The following is a 21177-nucleotide window of genomic DNA, read 5'->3' as shown; positions in this document are numbered from 1 at the left end:
GACATGTGACAAAATATTGTGTCCTGGAACTAATATTTAGAATGATTTCTTTTGATGGTGTTTTTTTCAGTCACATTTATGTATTACATACCTGAGAGAGCACAAGCTCCCCCAGTTTGTATTCCCGTCTCTCAAACCACCAATCTTAGAATCACACAGCAAGGAAGCACTTCTACATTTTGACTCGGGAGAAATTGGCCCGGCAAGACAAAACAATGGCTGGAGCTGGAGTGCTTGACGGGGGACTGAATTATTATCCACAAAAGGAAAGCGCTGTTTTTCAGAGATGGTACAGTTGTTTTTTGATGTCGGAACACATTTTCTGTCTTGCCATTGTTCATATGGATTTAGCCGAGCATTTCTGAATCGAACAATAGTATTATGGTTTCACATCGCTGTGTTCGGCTCCTTTGTGTTTTTACCAAAGCTGGGTCAGAATGTTATTTGAAATCCCCACGGGATTACCAACTGAAGTAGCGTTTTCAGTGAGTGCTTACAGGCCACTCGCAAAGGCCAATTTAATCCATTTGAAAATGTTAGCCGTCATCATCTGGCTCAATAGACACTGGAAGTTATTTCAAAATGAAGTCACATGTTGGCTTTTAGTGATTCATCCTATTAACTTTCAGGCTCTAATGAATGTCTCTGTTTTTTCTGTCTGCAGTCCCTCCGGTGTTGTCAATGTTCCAGCAGTCCTTCAATGCCACAGCTGACTACCAGGAATCAGTCACCTTTAACTGCATGACCTCCGGATCTCCTGACCCTGTGGTCACATGGCACAGGTACCTTCTGCTTCCTTAATGCCTCGGTCTCTGATAAACAGCTCAGAGAATGTGGTGGGCCCTTTACACACATATACAATTCCATTCCAAAACCAAAATGAGCATGGAGCTGCTGCGCTAACACCCTTTTTCTCCTCTGGGAGTATTTTGGAACCTGGCTGCAGGGATTTGCTCCCATTCAGTCTCGAGAGCATTCGATTAGTTTGGGCGCTGATGTCGGGCGGTTAGCTCTGCCTCGCATTAGCGTTCCAATTCATCCCAAAAGAGTTGGTCGAGATCTGAGCTCAGGCCGGTCAAGTTCTTCCGCAACAAAAGAAAACCATTCCTTTATTCACATGGAATTTGCACAGGGAGCACTGTTATGTTATAACATTGGAAGCACAATCATGTCTAAGAGAACTAAAGGGTCCAACCCAAACCATGTAAAACAAACAAAAACATCCACATACTTTTGACAGTTATTGTCTTAACCATTTAATTCAAGCTAACCTAACCTCCTTCAGATAAACTACCTGCTACTGCACGTCTTTATTTCTGCCCATGTATGTGTTCATGTGAACAGCCTACAGAGGAATTTATAGTCCGCCCTCGCACATTGGCCTCAGCAACCGCACCATAGTATCACATGCCACGTAGCACCAGTGTGGAAATTTGCACCTGAAGAGCATTTGACTCTACACAATCCACTCTACAGCTCGGCATCCAGTAATTGGCTTGCACCCACTCAGCAGGCAATCGTGACAAGCCTGTTGCACCTTCATTGTCATTCCAGTGAAGTTCATGCTTTTGACTTTTCTTTTTTTTTCTTATAAACACACTTGTTTCTTGCTTCTAGTTAATTCTTTTGAATGGACCAAAGCTGTGTTGCTGTATGTTTGAGGCTGTTTAGTACAAATCAATTATTCCTCGCATGGTTGCTGACAAAGAGTAGTGTTTTTTCGATTTTTGACTGAGCACTTCCTGCCTTCTAGGCAGCTATTAATTGCACTACAGCGCAAACAAATGCATGGAAACGTTCTTGACGTAAACCAGCTACATTATCCTTGCATGATAATTCAGGGGAGACATTTCAAATAATTCTGAAATGATGTGACATTGACAAGGACGATCCAACATCGTTTTAATTGTGATGTATTACCGGCCTCAGGCAGGTGTCTGCAAGTTGTTTTTCATGCTGTACTGAATTGAATGGAAATCAATGGCTGCCCTGAAGAAAACATAGGAAAAGACTTTCAAAAAGCTGCTTTGAAAAATGGTTGTTGGCAAATTTGATTTGCCTTGAAGGGGCCAAGACATGCAAAGTATATGGCAGCATTGTCCTTCAAATATCAATATAATTCTGCAGAACAATCACAAGTCTGTTTTTCTATAACTTCAGCTCCAACAATGAAGAAGGGCGCAGAAAGTAAAATGGTCACTGTTAAAAAAAACACACTTGAATCGAACATAATGGCGCGCAGCAGCATTTAAGTGGGAATTCTTAAATACCCACACTTAGCTTTCATTCTTAGCAATTTGAAGTGATTATTTCCTGTCTTTAATTACCTTTAATTACCATGTCCTGCAGTCTTTATTACAGAGTAGAGCAGTTTGATTGTGCTGTGGCTGATTTGTGGAGGTTGAAGTATGACGTTTGTGGCCAGCAGGTACAAAAAGTGACACAAAGGACATAATTAAAATAAATGTCAGGAGGCACCTCAACTACAAAATGTGTCATTTTCATTTCAAAGTTAATTCATTTCTCTCAAGCTTTTGTTGCTCAGAAATGTATTTTCTCGTTGATGCATCATTAGCATGCAAAATATTGACAATGCTACACATATAGGAGTATATTTTGAGCACACAAGAGAATGTCGAAGGGGTCAGATGTTCATCACAAGGACAACAAGCAGATATCTTCTTTACATTTTCATCACCTCAACCAAGAAGTCACATGTTCCAGCATTGAACCTGATGAGTGCAACTCAAATATCCTGTAAAATCCATCCTGTACATTTGACCCAATACTGGTACTGAAACCTGGAATTTCGTGTGCATCTGCAAAGCTAATGTTAACCAAGACTTATTCTCAACAACAACTTCATTAAATAGCTAATTAATTAGCTGACAATGTCGACGAAGTTGTCGATGCTTCACTTCACGTTTCATCCTCCGTGTTCAGCTTCTTTGGCGCTGGCTGCAGGCGTGCTAACGTCTTGGCTTCCAGGCTATCAAACACAGCACGCTCTTCAACTTCTACATCTATTTTGTGTTTGACCAGGCTATGCAGTCCGCATTACAAATATTGCAGCAAATACTGTCTGCTCTCAGGTACTGAAATATGGCACCGATTTATTTAATGTGACTTTGTACTCTGTAGTAACGACGTAATTTGGTCGGTACCCTGAAAAGTACAGAGTAATGAGAGCTGAAGTCTCTTGTGCATCACTTTGAAAGAGAAGTTAATCATTGCAGGGCGAAAAAAACGAGGCACGTGCATCACGTTGCGAGGTACAAACACAATTTGAAGACAGCGCACAGCTGGGAACGACTTCAACTTTGTACGTCTCATTCATCTTGCTCTCTGGTTTCCAGCCCCGACAGCAGAAATGATATTTACTCCTGGGTGTGTGTTACCTCGTCTTCTAGCAACAGAGCAAACCAGGAAAATGTGATTTTAATGATTTAACAGCATGCATAATACAACGCGGCAAATTTCACAGTGATGATGGGTGAGAGGTCATGCGTTGATTGATTTTTACTTTCATATTGCGACTATCTATGTGGCAGCTTTGTGAATACATAATTAATACATTCCCTGTCATGTTTTGAGTGGTGATTACAAAAAAAGAGTAACCTGTTCACCTGAAGAAAATGATTTGATCCTTTTATGAATGGTATTAATGTATAGCATTGTACAAAGACTCTAGCTGTAAGGCCTGTAAAAGATAATGTTCTTGTGAAGGGCAGACTGCTGCCTCTCACTTTAGAGATGACTTCAACACTGATGTTAAAGTCTGCAGCGTCCACTGGCTGTCAAACATTTCATTGTGTGCTCCTTCATTTCCCAGGTCAGTAAGTCCTGCGTGTCAATGCGAGATTACAGAATTAAAATGTGCACAACACAACAAAAGAATCGGCTTAGGCGTAAACAACAATCAAAACCCAATTTAGTTTTGCTTTTGATGTCACCCCTCCTCCCAGCCTCCTCCCAGCCTCCCAGTTGCATTTCCTGTCAGCGCGAGGTTTCGCGTCGTCCTCTGTGCGTCTTGGGTAATGGACTACCTGTCAGCAGTCAGTCAGTGTAATGACATTCAGTGCTGCAGCCCGTCCTGCACTGTCCGTTCCAAAGATGAGGCTTCTCTTCATTTCCTCTTCGGCTCGCCAGAGTTATTACTAAGGCTTTGGTGTTTCCTCCGTCGACTTTCAATTATCCTCCCTCCCGCTTTCCCCACAGTGCAGTGTGGCCCAGTGTGGCCCAGTCTAGAGATCTGCACAGCTAAAATAATACAATTGTTTTTATTTTTCACTCACACAGTAGACTATACGGGCTGAGACCATACAGAGGAGTCTCTAAATATATTCAGAGTTATGTGTTATTCTAAGCTCTGTGCTTCTGAGCTTTTGAATTCAATTTACACACTAGCTTATGAGGTTAAAAGAAAGGGGGCCAGATTCAGATTGAGGGCATTATGATCCATATTGAATGATCAGGTAAAAATAAGAATGTCTTTTCATACGTATTCTTCAAGCTTTTGGGTGGATTAGAAATAAAGTGCGACTGATGATATTGTAAGCTGTTTTCTTGGTATTTTTTTATCCAACGCCATACTGATTTCATTCTTAAGAATCTCTCCCTGCTTCACATAGACACAGACACAGTACATACACTCAGCTGGGAGATGGCCAGTACAACCACCACTGGTCATTGAAGCAGCTGGAGGTTAAGTGCCTTGCTCAAGGACACATAGATTATAGTTGTTAAGGGAGGAGAACATTACTTATTCATTTTGGCCTTCTGGGTTTGTGAGCTTCAAACCACTTATCTAGCAGCCACAACACACGTCTGAATGTCTGACCTCCAAACGATGAACTCTCTGTTTCCACTGGATCAGATTCTTCTCTAACCTCTGCTTCTGTCTGAAAAGGACAGTTTACTTTCGTTTGTACCTGTTTTCTTCTTATACAGATGAGACTAACTCATAGATAGCAACATTAACAATCATTTTGAGCCACTGAGTCACAATATAAATACAAATTTCACTTGTTTTTTTGGTGTTTTGGCCAAATCCTGAGAGAAATATCTGGCTCTTTGGAGGCTACACGCTCATCTGTCTGTCATCTGGTGCTTGGCACGGTGTGCACAGTGGATTTATCCGAGCTATTTCGCTATAACAAGCTGCCGACATGGTTGGTGAGAGCGGAGAGACTGAACCAAAACATTAAAGTTGCGGGCCGTGAAACCGGAAACATATTGAAAGATGCTAAAGCTGAGATGAACTGTGGAGTCAGGGGATGATTCTCTGCTGATGTGGCACTCTCACATTTCACAATTGACGCGTTAATATAAAAAATATTGATCAGTGCAGCTTTAAGAAATTGAATCAATATTATTTCTTCTGCATGATGTCGCTGCAGGTAACAATAAATTAATGAAATGAGTGACTTTGCTTTTTTTTGTTAGTTAACCGTCCATGAATCTTTGGAGGAATTTAAAGTGTATTTCCCTTTCTTTTGGAGGCTTTGCTGAACCCATTGACGTCCAGTCATTGCTAGTCTCATACTTTTATAGCATAAAAAAAGCACCCATGAGTTTGTCTAAATCTGTGTTAAAAAGGGGGGGGAAAGTCAGACTCCGCCCAAACTGGCGATCCCTTTAACCTTACGGATTGCACGGCTGGTTTAAGCTGCGGTAAATAAACAAGCGGGGGAGGCTGCAAGCCCGCTTCACACCATTATGCTTCTGCTATGAAGGTTAAATATAGACATGGATCAATTTAGCCGTTGCTTTTTTTCCTGACTAATTTCCCAACAGAGTCTAATAAGAAAAGACATTAAGTCAGCACTGTGTTCCACAACCACACCGGAGTCATTCAGTGAGCGCTGCTGTCTTAAACTGAATGCACACAACAACACAAGTGAGACTCAAACGTTGACGGAGAATAAGAGTTTGAGAAGTCGTAGAGTGCGAAGAATTCTGATAACATACTACAAATGATTCATTGAACTATTGTTCTTCAATTAAAGTACGATATGTCTTTCCGAAACAATACTCTCTATTATACTTGAAAGGATTTCTATAAAAAGTGCTGTCATGTTTTGGCCTGTTTAGGTGCTACAGAGATGGAAATAGCTTCAAAGTCAAGCTGTCTGCACTTAGCCTCTCTTTTATGGGATCGGTTGACAACCAAAGTGCTAAGATTATACATCTGTAACATCAAACGTGCTGCAGAGTGAATTTTGCGGAGGTCACTGTCAGGTGGGAGTTGGTTTGCCATATTCTCTTGCCGTCGTCGCTCATCTGCGGAGTGTGCTTCTGCTTTTTGTCTGTGCAGGAAAGGGCAGGAGCTGGAGCAATCTGAGCAGTATATTATCATCAGGCTGGACGGAGGCCGAAGCATGCTAACCGTCCGCAACATCCGACAGGTCGACGGGGGCTCCTACACTTGCAAGGCCACCAACAAGGCAGGATCTCAGGCGAGAGAGATCTTCCTCAAAGTGTTTGGTAAGCATGTTTAAGTTGACAACTCCTCATTCATCCGTATTTTTTGAGTTTCGGGTGAGAAACAAAGTGCGTATTGTCATCTGATGAACCATTAAACACATTACTCTGATCCGCAGTTTTAACGCAGGGGCTGCTTTCAGACTGATGTCAAACCTTTTAAGATATAGTCTGTTTTTTTCTTTTGTCGGGTGGATGGACAGAGCAAACAAACACAGGACGTTCACCAAGGAGACCGCTGTCTGCGACGTGTGAGGTTGTTTCACTGAAAAATAAAATTGAAAGAGATAAAAACAACAATCTCTCTCACCTCTGGTCGAAAACAAGCCATGCAAATAGTTTTAGAAGTACATTTTAAAAACTGAACAGACATCTCTTTGCATCTCTTTTACTGTGGATAATCTAAACATAACTGAAAACAAAGATTCATAGGGACTATTTCTTTAATATAAAGTAGTTGGACAGATAAAACCCAAACTACCTGCATGGATAGATACCTCGCAATGTAAGTGGAAAACCTTCTTTTTTCTAATTTGGCTGAATTGACCGTTTAATCTGGTTTAACCTGAAATTACACGACAAAATAACACAAATGCTGCCCATCATTTAAATTTGTTTTCATTTGACATTATCTGTCATGTAATGCTCCTCCAAAGCTCTTAAGTATAATTGCATTGCCCATGACAGTGTTTTATGTTAATCCATAAAGCTTTATTGTGAGGACCTCCACAGTTCATAAAAATAAAAGAAGCACAGATGTCCAAATAGCCCTCAGCCCACAACAATAACAACTGCATCAATATGATATAGCTCTGCTGGAAGAAAATATCTCATCTATTGCTTCATATTTCATTTACTGCTCTCCTAATAAAATAATTCCATTTCTATTTTCATAAACCTGCTGGCTATTTCCGCACGGATCACTCTGATAGTGCATATTCCGCTCATGGAAATGTATGGAGATTTGTGCTCCTGTCATCAACATCCTTCCAGGATGTGAGAAGCGCTTGTTCTTCAGAATGCACATTTAAATGAAGAAGTTAAGTGTGCGGGGAGGAGTTGTACTTTGGACTGTGCGGCGGGGGAACGCAGTTGTAAGTTAGTTTTATTGCCCTTGACAGCACAGGCGGGTGGAGAGCAGGACATTTAAGTTAAGACAAGGTGTGTTTGCAGATGTGCTCTTCACTCAGTGCTTCATATTTAATGTCAGCCGCATTGCCATTTGCTTTTTGTTTTGTTTTTCTATCTTCCCAAAAAGAAAATACCAGCCAACCAAAGATAAGTGTTGCGCTGTCGGCATTTAACTCATCATGTCCAATTATGGTCATGCTAATAAATATTTAAAGCTTAAATGTTATGATCACAAACATCACAAGCTTAGACATGAGCTCCTTTCTGTTACTGCATGGCTATAGAGTGATAACATGAGCAGAGGCAATACGATTTTCAGCCCAAAATGAGGTGAAGGACACAACAAAAGAAGGTATGATTCAGGAGGAAAAAAATTATTTATTTTCAGTTTTCAAAGCTGCGGCAGCTTCTGGGTATTCACTTCCACAGATGGGTTTCTACATGTGGACCAATGACTATTAGTTGCCACAATTGTAGCAATTAATTGCTTGAAGCCATTTCATTCCTATTTCACATTCATCCACTTTCACATCTGGGGGTCCAGTATCAGCACAGCGTGCTGCTATCAGTCTTCAGGGATTATGTCGTTTATGGCTCTGGGTCACTTGTTGCCGTGAGGAAGTAATCCCCCGCTTATACGATAAGAAATAGCTGCATTGCATTTCTTGGCCAGTTTTTGTTCGCCGGGGCCTTTTACATTGTTTCCACAGAGAAGTACAAAAAAAGTGGACAACATTAAACAACGCAGTTTGAGAGCGGATAACTTCTAAATGTCAGGTTTTCTTAGAAGAGCAAGGTGCTTCTTTCTAAACTCCATTAGTCATCAGCGTTCAGCAGCCACACTGGGAGGAATGTATCACATAAAGGAGCAGAGAAGCAGAAAAAACAAATGCAAAGCACAGTTTGACATACAGTTTATAATGGAGGAGTCTGACGGTTAAAGCCACTAAGCTTTGAGGAGTTAACAGAGGCGCCAGGGACGACAGGAGAGAATCTATACTGACATTTACTTTGTTTATCTGTGCAGCTGAAACAACAAATACGCACATCGTGTCGTTATCAGATACCGTCAGCACCATGTTACATTTTCTGATACCTGGCTGTAGGAGCTTTATGTAACGTAAAATATTGCTATAAAGGAATGGAAATGCTGTTCGGCTGCAGAAGAAAACAGCAACTAGATTAATGGTCCACAAAACAGCAAGACATGTTAAAGTAGGCATCACTAATTCTTTTATTTATCCCGTCACAAGCCAACAATGAGTCAAACTGTCCACATTTGTATTTATATATATTTATGGTGTTAAAAAGCTCCATCAGTTGTCATTATGTCCCTTTCTGCTCAACACTGAAAGCATGAATGCCCTTCTCACAGAGTGAGGGCGAGACTGAGCCTCTTTTTTATGCAAAACGTGTCGGCACAGACAACATTTGCAGTTTAATTATTATAATTAATGTATTAAAGTGTAATTATAGTTGTTAACAAATGCTGGAATAAAATATTCTTGTTTTTAATAAGAATGGGTTATTAAAAAAACTCATTTAAAATCACGCATCAAGCTGAAAAGAATAAACTTTGTAAGAAATACCCTAAACCTGGAAGGTCAAATGAATTCTTGATTTTTATCTTTCTAGCACTCGAATGCTGCTCGGTTCTTCCCCGTTTAGAGTTGAAATGTTTTAGATAATGCGTTATTAATAATGTTCCCTGCAGAGTGGTTTTGCACCATGCTTGATAAATGAGACGTTTTCCATTTAATATTTGCATGATGAAGGGCATCTGGGGCAAAACGGCTGCAGATAACGGCGGTGATGAGGAACCGGCTCAGACCGGTCTCAGAACTATTAAGAGTTTCATCCGCGCGCATGTGTGTGTGGGTCGGCTTTGAATGCGCATTATTGGGGGGGAAGTGCCTACATGCGTGTTTATGTCCAACACAAAAGGCCCTGCGAGGTTTAATAGATGTAGACGATCAACCTAAGTGCTCCAGAATTGAGCTCATTTGTTTTTATGAACAAGTGAAATTAGGTTTGGTAGCATGTACAGCTAAAACGATTGGAGTCGGGAATAGGTTTAGTTAACTAACACAGCTGTGTATATATACTGGTACGGTAAGGCTCTATTCTGAGAACATTGATCTATGCACTGAAGCTCCCTGCAGGTATGTGTGTGTTTGTGTGGCCCTATGTTTTGACAAGCTCCCAAAATCCCTAGAGATGGCGCCTCCACCTTCAGGCTGAAGCCATGTGGAATTGCCAAACACTGCAGATCCCTCCTGGGCGGTGTTAAAAGCCTCCAGTACAGTAGTCACTATTTCCCATTCACTACTCTTTTCCTTTTGGATTTTATGCCATGCTACTTTGCAAGCACCCTGTTAAGGATTTAAGTGCAGTGTCTGTGTGTGTGCGTGTGGGGGGGGGAAGAAGCAATCCATGATTCATGTGACATTCTCAGTGGCCGTGCCATGCATGAGGTTTCAGGCCTGGCTTTATCAGGAGGAGGCGAGCGGGGGAGCAGGTCCCAGCGGCACTTATCGTGGTGCTCGCTCTGCCTCAAATTCACACAGTTGCCGGAGAGGCACCCTTCCTGACAAAAATGGATATCTTTTTTTTTAATCAAAAAAGGTGGAACGCACACAGAAGGAGAGGGGGATTTGATTTGTTTTTCTTTAAAACTTTTGCAAAGTCAGTTTTTGTGTTGTCGTTTAGGCCAAGAAATGTGCACAAAACAGGCCAGAGGGCAGCCCAAAACTGTGGAGTGTATAAATGATCTTGGCCTACACTGTCAGTACCAAAGTCATGCATCAGCTCTGTGTTTAAACCCCCGTGGTATAGCCTTCACCTCCCCTCCCTTATGAGTTAGATCTTTGACAGTTTCTGTACCGCTCACCCTTTTACTTACACAGTCCTCCCTCCTCCCTCACACCTCCTCCCCCTGCCTTTCAATCTATTCTTCTTCACTTATGTCATTTTTATATCTGTTACTCACTTCCTTCTCCCCTTCGTCCTCTTGTGGCCTCCAGTCCAGCCCCATATCACCCAGCTGAAAAACGTGACAGCCGTAGAGGGCAGCGCCGCCATGATCTCCTGCGTGGCTGAGGGCGAGCCTCTGCCCGACATTTCCTGGAGGAGAGCCAGCGACGGCCAGACCTTCGTTGACGGAGACAAGGTAGAGACTACCAGAAAGTCCATCTGGTTCTGTGTGGTTGTTGGCTATAACTTTACATACACACACATAGGATGTATATATTACAATATATACACAGGGCATATCGACAGAAGAAAAACAAATGTATATATTCAAAATCTACAAATTTTCCAACATGTAGATGGCATTTACTTGATTTCACTCCAATCCAGTGCAACCCTAACACAGACGTGACCATAGAGTTGTCTACTGAGTTGAGCATGCGAACCAGCTAGCCGAGGCCGCTTGTACGTCACTGTAGAGACCAGTTTGTCCTCAGTTCAACAGGAGAGGACAAGAAGTAGAGCTGCCCCGAGGGCTTGTCAATAATACATCCAGGGTCTGTGTGGTATTACAGGTGGGGCGCAGGGGGAAATGCAGAATTTTTTGATTTCAAGAACTTTATTGAGAACTTCACATATTACAAAAATACAAAGTACATCGAAATAAAACTAAGTCATTAATAAATACATGGCGAAATGCCTGTACTTTCTGTAAAATGCCGTTAACAGGTTACGCTTGCGCATGCGCGACGGCCAAGATCCTTGGCGACTCACATGTGTAGCTTAGTGTGCAAAATGAAGAGACATTATCTCAAACACTGAGTGAGTTCTGGCTTGGTGTGGAGAGGGAGCATCCACTCATCAGACAGAGGGCTGCGGGCATTCTGCTTCCCTTCGCCACATCCTACCTCTGTGAGGTCGGCTTTTCTGCTGTTGCCTCTCTCAAAACAAAATACAGATCTAAGCTCAACATTGAGCATGAATTGAGAGTGGCCGTATCAAGTCTGCAACCCCGTTTTAAAAAGATTTGTGGTGGAAAGCAGGCTCATTGCAGCCACTAATACTGATAAAACGTGATGGCTCACACATATCTGCACTCATTTTCTATTCTTTTGCACGGCTTGCACGTTATTGTTGTTTTGAAAATATATTCAGTGCAAAACAGGTGAATTGCAGCCACAATAAGCTATTTTTTGCCAAATATGAGTTGTTTTTTTGCATAGATAGAACTTTATTTGCATTGTTCTAACAAAGCGATTGCACATTGTATTTGTTTTTGTCTGATGGAGCAATCTGGTTTACTAGAAAATTATTGCAATTTTCTTTATTCTATTATTTGAAAAAGCACAGATGGAGGAGTCTCAAAATGTTGTTATTTCAATAAAAGTTCAACATGGACCGTTTTGTTTCAATTTTGTTGGGGCGGTGGGGCATGAACATTTTTCTTCCTCCAAAGTGGGGCGTGACAGAAAAAGTTTGAGAACCACTGTTAAAAGCTTAATAAATGACTAAAACAAATGTTGCAACATGGTCATGCAGCAAAGGCAATATAAGGGAGTACACGTGAGATGTTTTTCTTCTGTTTTCATTCTCATGGTAACCATTAAAATGTCCCTTTTTGTATTTACAGAGAGAAAATTGGATTGTTTGAGCTTAATGTGTTTGAGTGCTAAAAGAAATAGCCGACATTAACACATATACAGCGGGTAAAATAAGTATTGAACACGTCACCATTTTTCTCAGTAAATATTTGTTCGGATTTCTTTGTATTTTTGGATTAATTGGGTTGTTACCGACATCTGGTGAAAATTTCATGTCAATAGCACCTTTAGAAGTATATTTCCTGAGAAAAATGGTGACGTGTTCAATACTTATTTTACCTGCTGTATGTCCTCTTAAAGAAATAAAAGCAGATATAATCATTCCCACCTGCCATACATGAAATTTTGCTCAAGGCCTGCCTATTGGCGGATGATTACATTTAAGTGCTTATAGTTGATTGTCGACTTTCCTTTCACCATCAGAATGGAAAGCTCCTCGAGAAAGCTAACTCTGTACATGTACAGTGCGTTTGCTTTGCCATACCATTCAATCCCTCAAAGGCTCTTTATCAAAGCTTCACTCAAATAATACAGTCACCTTGGTCCATGTTTCTTTACAGGGCGTGTTTAAATCTCTCGACTTTGCTGAGATTATAATCTCAAGGGAAATCAGCGGACACATTTATTTTGATTAGCTCTCAGCACAAAGAAGCAGCAAGAACCTTGAAGTTTTCAGGGCAAACGTTAATACCTTCAATTTACTCATTGGTTCCTACCTGTCTTTGACTCAGCGACATTTATGTAGTCCAACTAAAGCAATTGAAAAGACACTAAGTCCATAACTATATGGACTCATGAGTCTGAAATAAAAGTTGATTACTAAGCTACTGTTGTGTATTCTTCTCTCAGAGGCCATCATTCACTTCATCCATAAGGACCGCCTCACAAATCAGGACTTGAATGAGCTGCAGCCACATTTTCTTGGAAACGTAATTATTCTTGAACGAGCTGCCATCAATGTCAAAACCATATGCACCCCCGTCACAGCCTCCCTGGCAAGGGGACTGAAGCTTTCGCAGAAGAAGAAGAAAAAAAAAAAGGCAAAGATGGCAGCCGTTCTTTTGCTCAGGAAAAAAAAAGGTCACCGCGGAGATAAATGAATGTGTGCATTGGCTCGAATCGCTCGGGTTGATAAATCACAGCCGAAAATGAGAGTAAGTGCTTCTCTTCCCACAGCAAATGCAATTATGGAAATGCGTAGTGCAAACCAAAACACCTAAACATACGCAAAGACAAACACGGCTCGAGCAGCACGAGGCATGATGGATGGCCGCAGTCATTTAGGTTTAAGGCAGGATGTTCCTCTCTCAATTTGCTCTCCAATCTGCATATCCAGTCTGCACACACTCCTCTCTTGTTGAGAGACATTTAGCTTCAGAGAGCTTAGTTTTACTCACTGCATAATGTTGCTTCCATTCTTCTCATTCTTTGCCGACTAACACCTTTGACCCTCGGTAAGAGAACATAATGGGATGCAGTTCCTGGAATTTAATTATGAGCCGGGAAAGGATTTGAATCGGGGTATTGTTTCACTCCTGTGGTATTGTTCTGCTTATGAGCAAAGTTAGCAAACCGCACTGTAGCCTCGTTCTATTCATTCGTAACGGCCAAAGCTGAAGAGCTACTGACATTAGACGTCTGTACTTTTGCTTAGGCATGGACACAGGTAACCGACAGGTTAACATCAGTGTGTGAGTACTCACTTGGACCTCTGCCGAAGTCCAATGTGTGCTTAACATCCGGGGCAAAGAGAACATGCAGAACGTGCTATTTGAAGTCCACAAACATTGCAACGTGCATAAAGATATTAGAGATAAACTGGAGAAAGGATTCATGCACACAGTAGATCAGTGTCGAGACAAAGTGAAAAAAACTTCACCAGCAATATTTCAAGGTCTGCAATTTACTGTGCAACAAAAAAAAACATATTTGATCTTTTGATCTAGAAAGTTTTTTATTTGGTCCTTTTCAGAAGTCAAGCTTGGAGTTGCATTTGTGTGGATTCATGCTCTTCTCGAAAGACGTTTTGCTATAAATCCTAGACAATATCAGACTCCCACACTCGTTGAGATTATTGTTTTGTTTTTCTGTTTGACACCTGGTCACAAAATCAGCAAAAACTGAACCGCAAAGTCCAGTCAAAAATGCAAAAAAAGTGATGTTTAGGCGAGGACTTGCTGTTTCTGCCCCTTGTTGGCCTCCATTGCCTTGAAACAGAATGCCAAAATTAAATTCTGTTGTGACGAGGATGAGGTGGTGCGGTAATCACTGTGGTGCAAATATGAACTCCATTCAGCACCAAATCGCCAAACTGTTTGAATAAGCAATGCTCACAAGAATTAGACTACAGTGTGTTTCCAGCCTCGCTGACATTTACAGCTGACATTTTTAATATCTGAAAATACTCCAGCATTTGGGCTGAAATAACACAGGAACAAGTCTCCGGAATCCCACACGAGAGATTGCATTCGAGATTTAGCTTCATTGTAAACACAGACGCTCTCGTTTTTTAAGGTGTTATGGATCAGACAGCGACGGACTTTCATATCATATCGCTTATTCCATATTTTTGCACTCCTTCTGCTCACCTGCTTGTCCTTTCATCTCCTTCCAGTTCCTCTTTTCCCTCAACTTCCACATTTCGTCGCCTTCCACCACTTACCGTTTACAGTATGTGTGAGCGAGCACGCCGTTGCAGATATATACGCATGTGTGCTGTGTGTGGCGACGGGTGTGCGTGTGACTCGCCGTTGTGTTCACATCTGGCCGCCTGCCTTGTCGTTCGACTGAGCTGCATATCAAACAGGCTGTGCTTTAGGGGCTGAGTTTGTCTCTAGACAGACCCTGTCAGTAGGCAGAGGAGGGTGTGTGTGTGTGGGGGGGGGGGGGGGGGGGTTAGCAAGTAATTTCCTGACTCAGAAGCTCCCTCCTGGAAGATTTCCTCTCTTTCTCCTCCTCCTCATCCCCCCCCCCCCCCCTATTCCTCAGCACATTCCTATTCAACACACACTCTCCCAATCCCATTGACCCCAGCTGCCGAGGCAAACAAGCGAAGTGTGCAGTGGCAGCACAAAGAGTCCAGAACCGAGCCTTTAAAAGCTGCTTCACCTCATCGCTTGATAGTATTGCAGTGATGGGAGCAACGATAAGCCATTCTGAACAGGATAATGCCAGAGCAGTCTACGAGCGACAACATAAAGAGAGTGGGATTCAGAAGAGGGGGGGCCTCACGGCCGAGGCTCATGAGGCTTAGACACATAATGAGTGTTAGCGGAGGCAGGAGGGGGGGGGGGCATTAGAAGGGTCTGGATGTGCATTGATTTACTGTGGAAATCTATGGCGTGCGAGGTGTGCAAAATGTGCACACACTTTTTTTACCAAAGACTTGCTTATAAATATGCAAATGCACATAAATAGATGGGAGCACAGCCGCGCATATACATACGTGTACATGTGCAGACACAATGCTCTGGAGGTCACAAAGTAGGAGAAGGGCAACAACTTACTCCTGCGCAGAGCCAGGCTAGCTGTTTCCCCCTGTTCCCAGTATTTATGCTAAGCTAAGCTAACTAGCTCCTGCAACATGTTCAGCATGCACGCATGAGTATCGACCTCACAACTCTTCCGAGAGTTAGACGAGAAGGTTGATGGAGGAGTTGGAAACTGTTAATTACAGTATCTCCTGGAGGACATGAACGCAGCATTACCCATCCTTCCTGAGGAATAAAAACATAAGTGATATAACAGATTTCCTGCAGCACTATTGCATATCCTGTATATACAGTACGATGCCACAAGTATTACACCCCCCAAAGCATTGTGGGATATTCCTTTGCTAAATAGGCTTACTGGGAGCCTGATTTGACTCTCAGCTTTAGCTTTTGTTTTATTTTAGTTCCAATTCCTTTATTAAGAACAAACTCACAATACTAATTTGATTGCAATCCTGCATTAACTCTCAGGCCTTGAGCTGAATAACTTCCATTCTATTTTTACTCTATTTAAGCTGTTTATCCAAGTTGACTTAATTAGACGACAACAATGTGGAAAAAGTGGATGTTTTCAGTCACCAGTCCTGTCCAATCATGATAAACAGGTGTACACACACCTTTGTGTGTGTGTGTTGTTTTACAGCCACAAAGCCTCTGAGCAGTGTGTGTGTCCACTCCTTAAGTCTTGTACATAAAACCTGTCCACGTCAGCGCTAATAGGACCTGTGTCTCAGATTATACAAGCTGGTCCATTTCAGCATCACTTAGCAGTGCAATCAGGATATGTTACTGAAAGCACTGATACCCATGATTTTTATTTTTTTGCTACAAAGGCTTCAAGAGCTCCGGATAGATTGCCACCCTAATGTATGCCATGTACCGTTTGGTCGGTACTTACATTGAAAATACCCCACGGCACTCTCCGACTCTATGAATAATAAGAAGAACTCAACTAAAACTCTGTTTCCTATTCATGGCGGTGCCTCGTCTGCGAAAAAGAGAATGTCGAGACAACTTCTTCATTACATATATATTGAAGAAGAAACACTGTCGCAAACAAAAGCCTTTGTGTTCATCTGATTTATTGAAACTGATGCAGGACTCTTTGGTTTGCAAAGGCTACTCTGCATGAATAGGAATTAAATGTATATTTTTTAAAAAGTGGCATTGTCTGGAAGTAGTTTACGCAGTGAATCCGATCACAACGAAAACCCTGCTGCAGCTCTCTAATGCACCGTCGGCAGGGCCTCTGAAAAGTAGTTTCTTGGGGTGACAAAGGTTATCTGTTGGGTAACAGTCTGGAGGCTACAGCTGTATGGTGTCTGCAACACGGATGCCGCTGGGGGTGTTTTTTTTTCTCATTAGAGTGAATGTCGATTACTGGAATGATAGCCTCGTCTGCTGTAATTGACCCGTTGCTTCAAATTGATACCATCTGTCTTCATACAGATGTAATGACCTTGTAATAAATCGACAGTTTATTGCATTAACCCCGACTCTGTGTGACAAGGGAGGGTTGCCTGCGAGGGGGGTCAGAATGGATCAAGGGGCCGACATTCAGTCGTCCAAAGTTGGACGGGGAACTTTCTGCAAATTACTTGGCGACAGGGTCGGCCTTTCTGGAGTCCTTTTGTGTGATGTTTGCTTTGTGTTCCCCTCTTCATAACTCAATCCAGCTTTACACAATCACAGGTACATATGTGGCAAATATAGTATCACAAATAAATCGCCCTATTATACATAATAACTATAATCTTCTGTCTGATTAGCTTCTCTCCCTGGTGCTACAAATATTGTGTTTTAGTCATCAACCAAACCACTCATTAAGGGCAATAAGTGAGTGTAAATTATAGGGATGTAAATGACAACTCCTTGTCACTCAAGACTTTCCACAAATAAACCAAACAGCCAGAATTTCTGGCCTTCTCTTGCTTGACAGCTTAACAGAGGAGCATAACAATAAGCTGCATACGGGTGTGTTTGCATCCTCAGAGTCAGGACGGACGCTTCGAAGTCCGCGGACGCCACGGCAAGTCGGTGTTGACCATCAGCAGCGTGAGACTCACGGACCTGGGTCGGTTTGACTGCGAGGCCCTGAGCAGGATCGGAGGTCATCAGAAGAGCATGTTCCTCGACATTGAGTGTGAGTATGTTTAACGCCTGATCCGTGTTTAGAGGTGCTGCACACTCGCACAGGTGTTTCCAATTATTCCTGCTAATTAGCTGGCACACTCTGTCCTGAGCAGAGGTCTGATCAGCCAACGAAAGTGAAAACACCTGTGTGGCTGCATATTTCACAATCTGATGTTCCTGATAGGAAAAATTAAAAAATTTAAGGAAGGGAAGTCGTATTTTTTTGTACATTTTTCGACTTCAATCTTTGAAATCCTTGAATTTCTTTCTCTTCCCAGGCTTCGTAATTGTATTTTATTATTTTACCTGCAACAGCAGCGCGTTCCCCACTGTAGGCTTACGTATAATTTACAGAATAAAAAAAAAAAAAGATTTGTTACGCACATTGCAGCATTGGTTTACAGCACAGGAAACAACATTTTTAAGTGCAGTGAGTAGCTGTCGGTGCTTATTATTTACTGCAAGGGGAAATGTTCAAGCAATTAGATGTGTAACATTGTCTTTGGGCAAAATAAATAAGGCTGTTACTTTTGGGGCCCAGGTGGCCTGACATAACCCCCACAACTCCTCCACACTGCATTTCCATTAGTGCTATCAGATCCCTAATGTGGAAATGAAACACGTACACGCATTTAAGCAGTCAAATCAGCAGGAAACACGTGCACCCCTGCAGTCTTGTTCGGAGTTCAAAAGTTCACCGTGCTTAGTTCTAATAACTCTTTTCACACTGTGGCTGTTTTTCTTTCTTAAGATCATTATATTATTATAAACAACTCACCCCCTCACCACACACACAGCCTTCAGAAGGGGTTAATTACTGAGAGGATATCATGCGTCGCCTTTTGTTTTTCCCCTGCTGACAGCTCCCTGACTTCCCCATGAGCGCACCCATTCCTCAGCACTGGTTGTTGGGGGTTATTTGGGGCCGGCTATCCCCTGCTTAATGAGCTCTGAAGTAAAGATCTCCATTTTGGCCTCGGAATTATTAGGTTCATTATGAGAGCGGCTCTGTTGCCTGAAGGAGACCAATGGAAAGTGCATTTTTTTTTGGTAGCAGCATTATTTCCACCTTGAAGCTCAGAGGAACAACAAGAGAGAGGGCAGACAAACAGATCTACTCAGAGGGACAGTGATGTTAAAACAAATAAATAAATACTGCATCTTTGTTGTCATGTGGAAAACAATTTACTCCTCCTCTGGCTGAGGTGACTCTAAGGTTCATGGATTCCCCGTTTTGCATAGTTGTTGAAAAGTTGACATTTCCGAAAAAGTTTAATGAAACCGTCGTGGAGAAAAAAAAGAAAAAAAAAGACTCATGCATTCACACTCTCCAACACCGAAGCAGAGTTGCTGTCATACCTGACAACTCGCTCGCAGACTCGACTCCCTCTCTGCAGGAAGACAGACTGTGAGTGTGAGTGTGGCGGGGCTGAGCCAGCCGTTGCCACCAAACTAATGAACTCATTTACTAAGTCAGTGCAGGCTGCAGGGGGATAACGCGTCCTCGGCTGTGACAGAGAGCCAGGCATCAATCTCTTTAATGGAATCCTGCAAGCGAGCATACAACAACCATTATGCCTCTCCGACTGAGCTGGGCTGACTGGGCCGAAAGAAATCTGCACGATAGCCCGCCACACCGCAATAGTGCATTACTGCCCCTTCCTATTGGCTTGGGCAAATGAGCTTCTGTTTGCATCCTTTATTTTTATTCTTGGGGAGATGATCATAACGGAGATGCCCCCTCCAGCATGCGGTGGCTTCAATTAAGTCCAAGTCTTTATTTTTAACATTGCAGAGGAAGTTTGAGAAGCGTGCATGAAATGCTTGTTTCTTCTCTCTTTGAGGAATTTGTGGGTTAAGCCTCAGCAAGTCATTTTATGTCTTTGATCATGCAGCACAGCTTCACCTTTTGATTTAAGTTTTTAATTGGCTGCCACACATTCCTGGCACACTACTACTCCTACTTTTCTAGCAATTTATGTCTTGGTTTAGTGCAAAAAAAAAAAAGCTGATTTACCATCTAAACAAGGCAAGTGTGAGAGATAATATCTCTGTTTTTTGGGACAGATATACCAAAGTTCCTGACCAACCACACCATCTATTACTCGTGGGAGGGGAACCCAGTGAACTTAAGCTGTGATGTGATGTCCAACCCTCCTGCCACCATGCTGTGGAGGAGAGTGCGCCTTACCATCTCTGTGGAGAGAACCGCCAACACGCATGTGTACAGCGCCGACGGCAAGTCCGTGCTGGAGGTGGGTACAAGTCCAGAACTGTAAATAACCTTTTAGTGCCGAAATCAGGATTTTTTTCACGGTGTTAGCTGGAGGCAAAACATAGGAAAGACTGGATACAAACTGTGATTTCAGGCTCTAGCAAGCTACAGTATCTGCGAAGCATTTCAGAGATGGAGAGAAAATGTTGCTAATAATTTAGCTTTCTGTCAAACTTAGTCGCTAACCATATCTGTCTTGGTGCTGGGCAGGAAGTGTACACTGGGTTTATCAGGAAACAAGTTGCATGAGAGTGGTGGCAGTAAGACAACACAGTTCCATCTGTAAAACTGAAATGACGAGCTCAAAGATGCTTCAACTTCATCAGTGATTTTTCTCTCAGAGTTTGCGATTAACAAGCAACAATTTTCACATAACACAAAGTCATTGGACCCATCGCCGTTGTGAGAATATGAATAGGTGCAGCTTTAAATGTGATTTTTCACTTCTGTGAGCATCACAAAAGAAATCAATTTCCCTCCATTGTGCAGGGATGGAAACAATAACTCTAAACCTGGCAGATTAATATCCAAACTGTTTGCATGGTTCGACATTATCAATAGAGATAAGTAAGAATAATGTCTTTTTCCTGGTTGTAGGTGACTCCAATGTCCGACAAGGACTTTGGCCGCTACAACTGCACAGCCAGTAACAACGTCGGAGTTCAATTCCAGGAGTTTATTTTGGCCCAGGCAGGTGAGTGTGCAGGATTGCCACTTTTGCGTGGCCCCCCTTTACCTGATCTAATGAGATTGGTGGCTTCATTTAAAGTCCAGGATGTGTGTGGTCAGGGATCCCACACCTTTTGAATCACTGCTCTCACAATACCTCTAACTGTTCAACCACTTTGTAACCCTCTACCTCTCTACTAATGGAAATAGCTTTATTTGCAATCGTCAGGAAGATAAATTCCACGGCAACTCCCAACCCCTATTCCGCCTAGCCTAATCTCAAATAGTGCCAGCTGATTTACCATACCCCTCGCTATTTACTGAAGTACCCCCTAATTTACAGTAGCGCAGGCTAATACACAGTAGTGCAGTCCAATTATCTTTAGTGCAGATTGAATTGCTCTAGCTAAGGAGAAAAGTAGTG

General features: G+C 42.3%; 1 protein-coding gene across 1 annotated transcript in view; it reads left to right on the top strand.

The window, feature by feature from the left end:
* Positions 1-21177, top strand: part of ncam2 (neural cell adhesion molecule 2) — a 72547-nt gene that overhangs the window by 27357 nt on the left and 24013 nt on the right. The window contains exons 7-12 of the mRNA XM_076094646.1: positions 665-782; positions 6317-6486; positions 10638-10783; positions 17669-17819; positions 19877-20064; positions 20682-20778. Of these exons, the coding sequence (XP_075950761.1) occupies positions 665-782; positions 6317-6486; positions 10638-10783; positions 17669-17819; positions 19877-20064; positions 20682-20778 (870 nt within the window). The remainder of the gene's footprint in view (positions 1-664; positions 783-6316; positions 6487-10637; positions 10784-17668; positions 17820-19876; positions 20065-20681; positions 20779-21177) is intronic.

The sequence above is a fragment of the Anarhichas minor genome, unplaced genomic scaffold (assembly GCF_050575085.1).
Source record: "Anarhichas minor isolate MPS153535 unplaced genomic scaffold, ASM5057508v1 ptg000018l, whole genome shotgun sequence".
Lineage (NCBI taxonomy): Eukaryota > Metazoa > Chordata > Actinopteri > Perciformes > Anarhichadidae > Anarhichas > Anarhichas minor.
The sequence above is the reverse complement of the archived record's forward strand: the minus strand, read 5'-3'. Positions and strand labels throughout refer to the sequence as shown.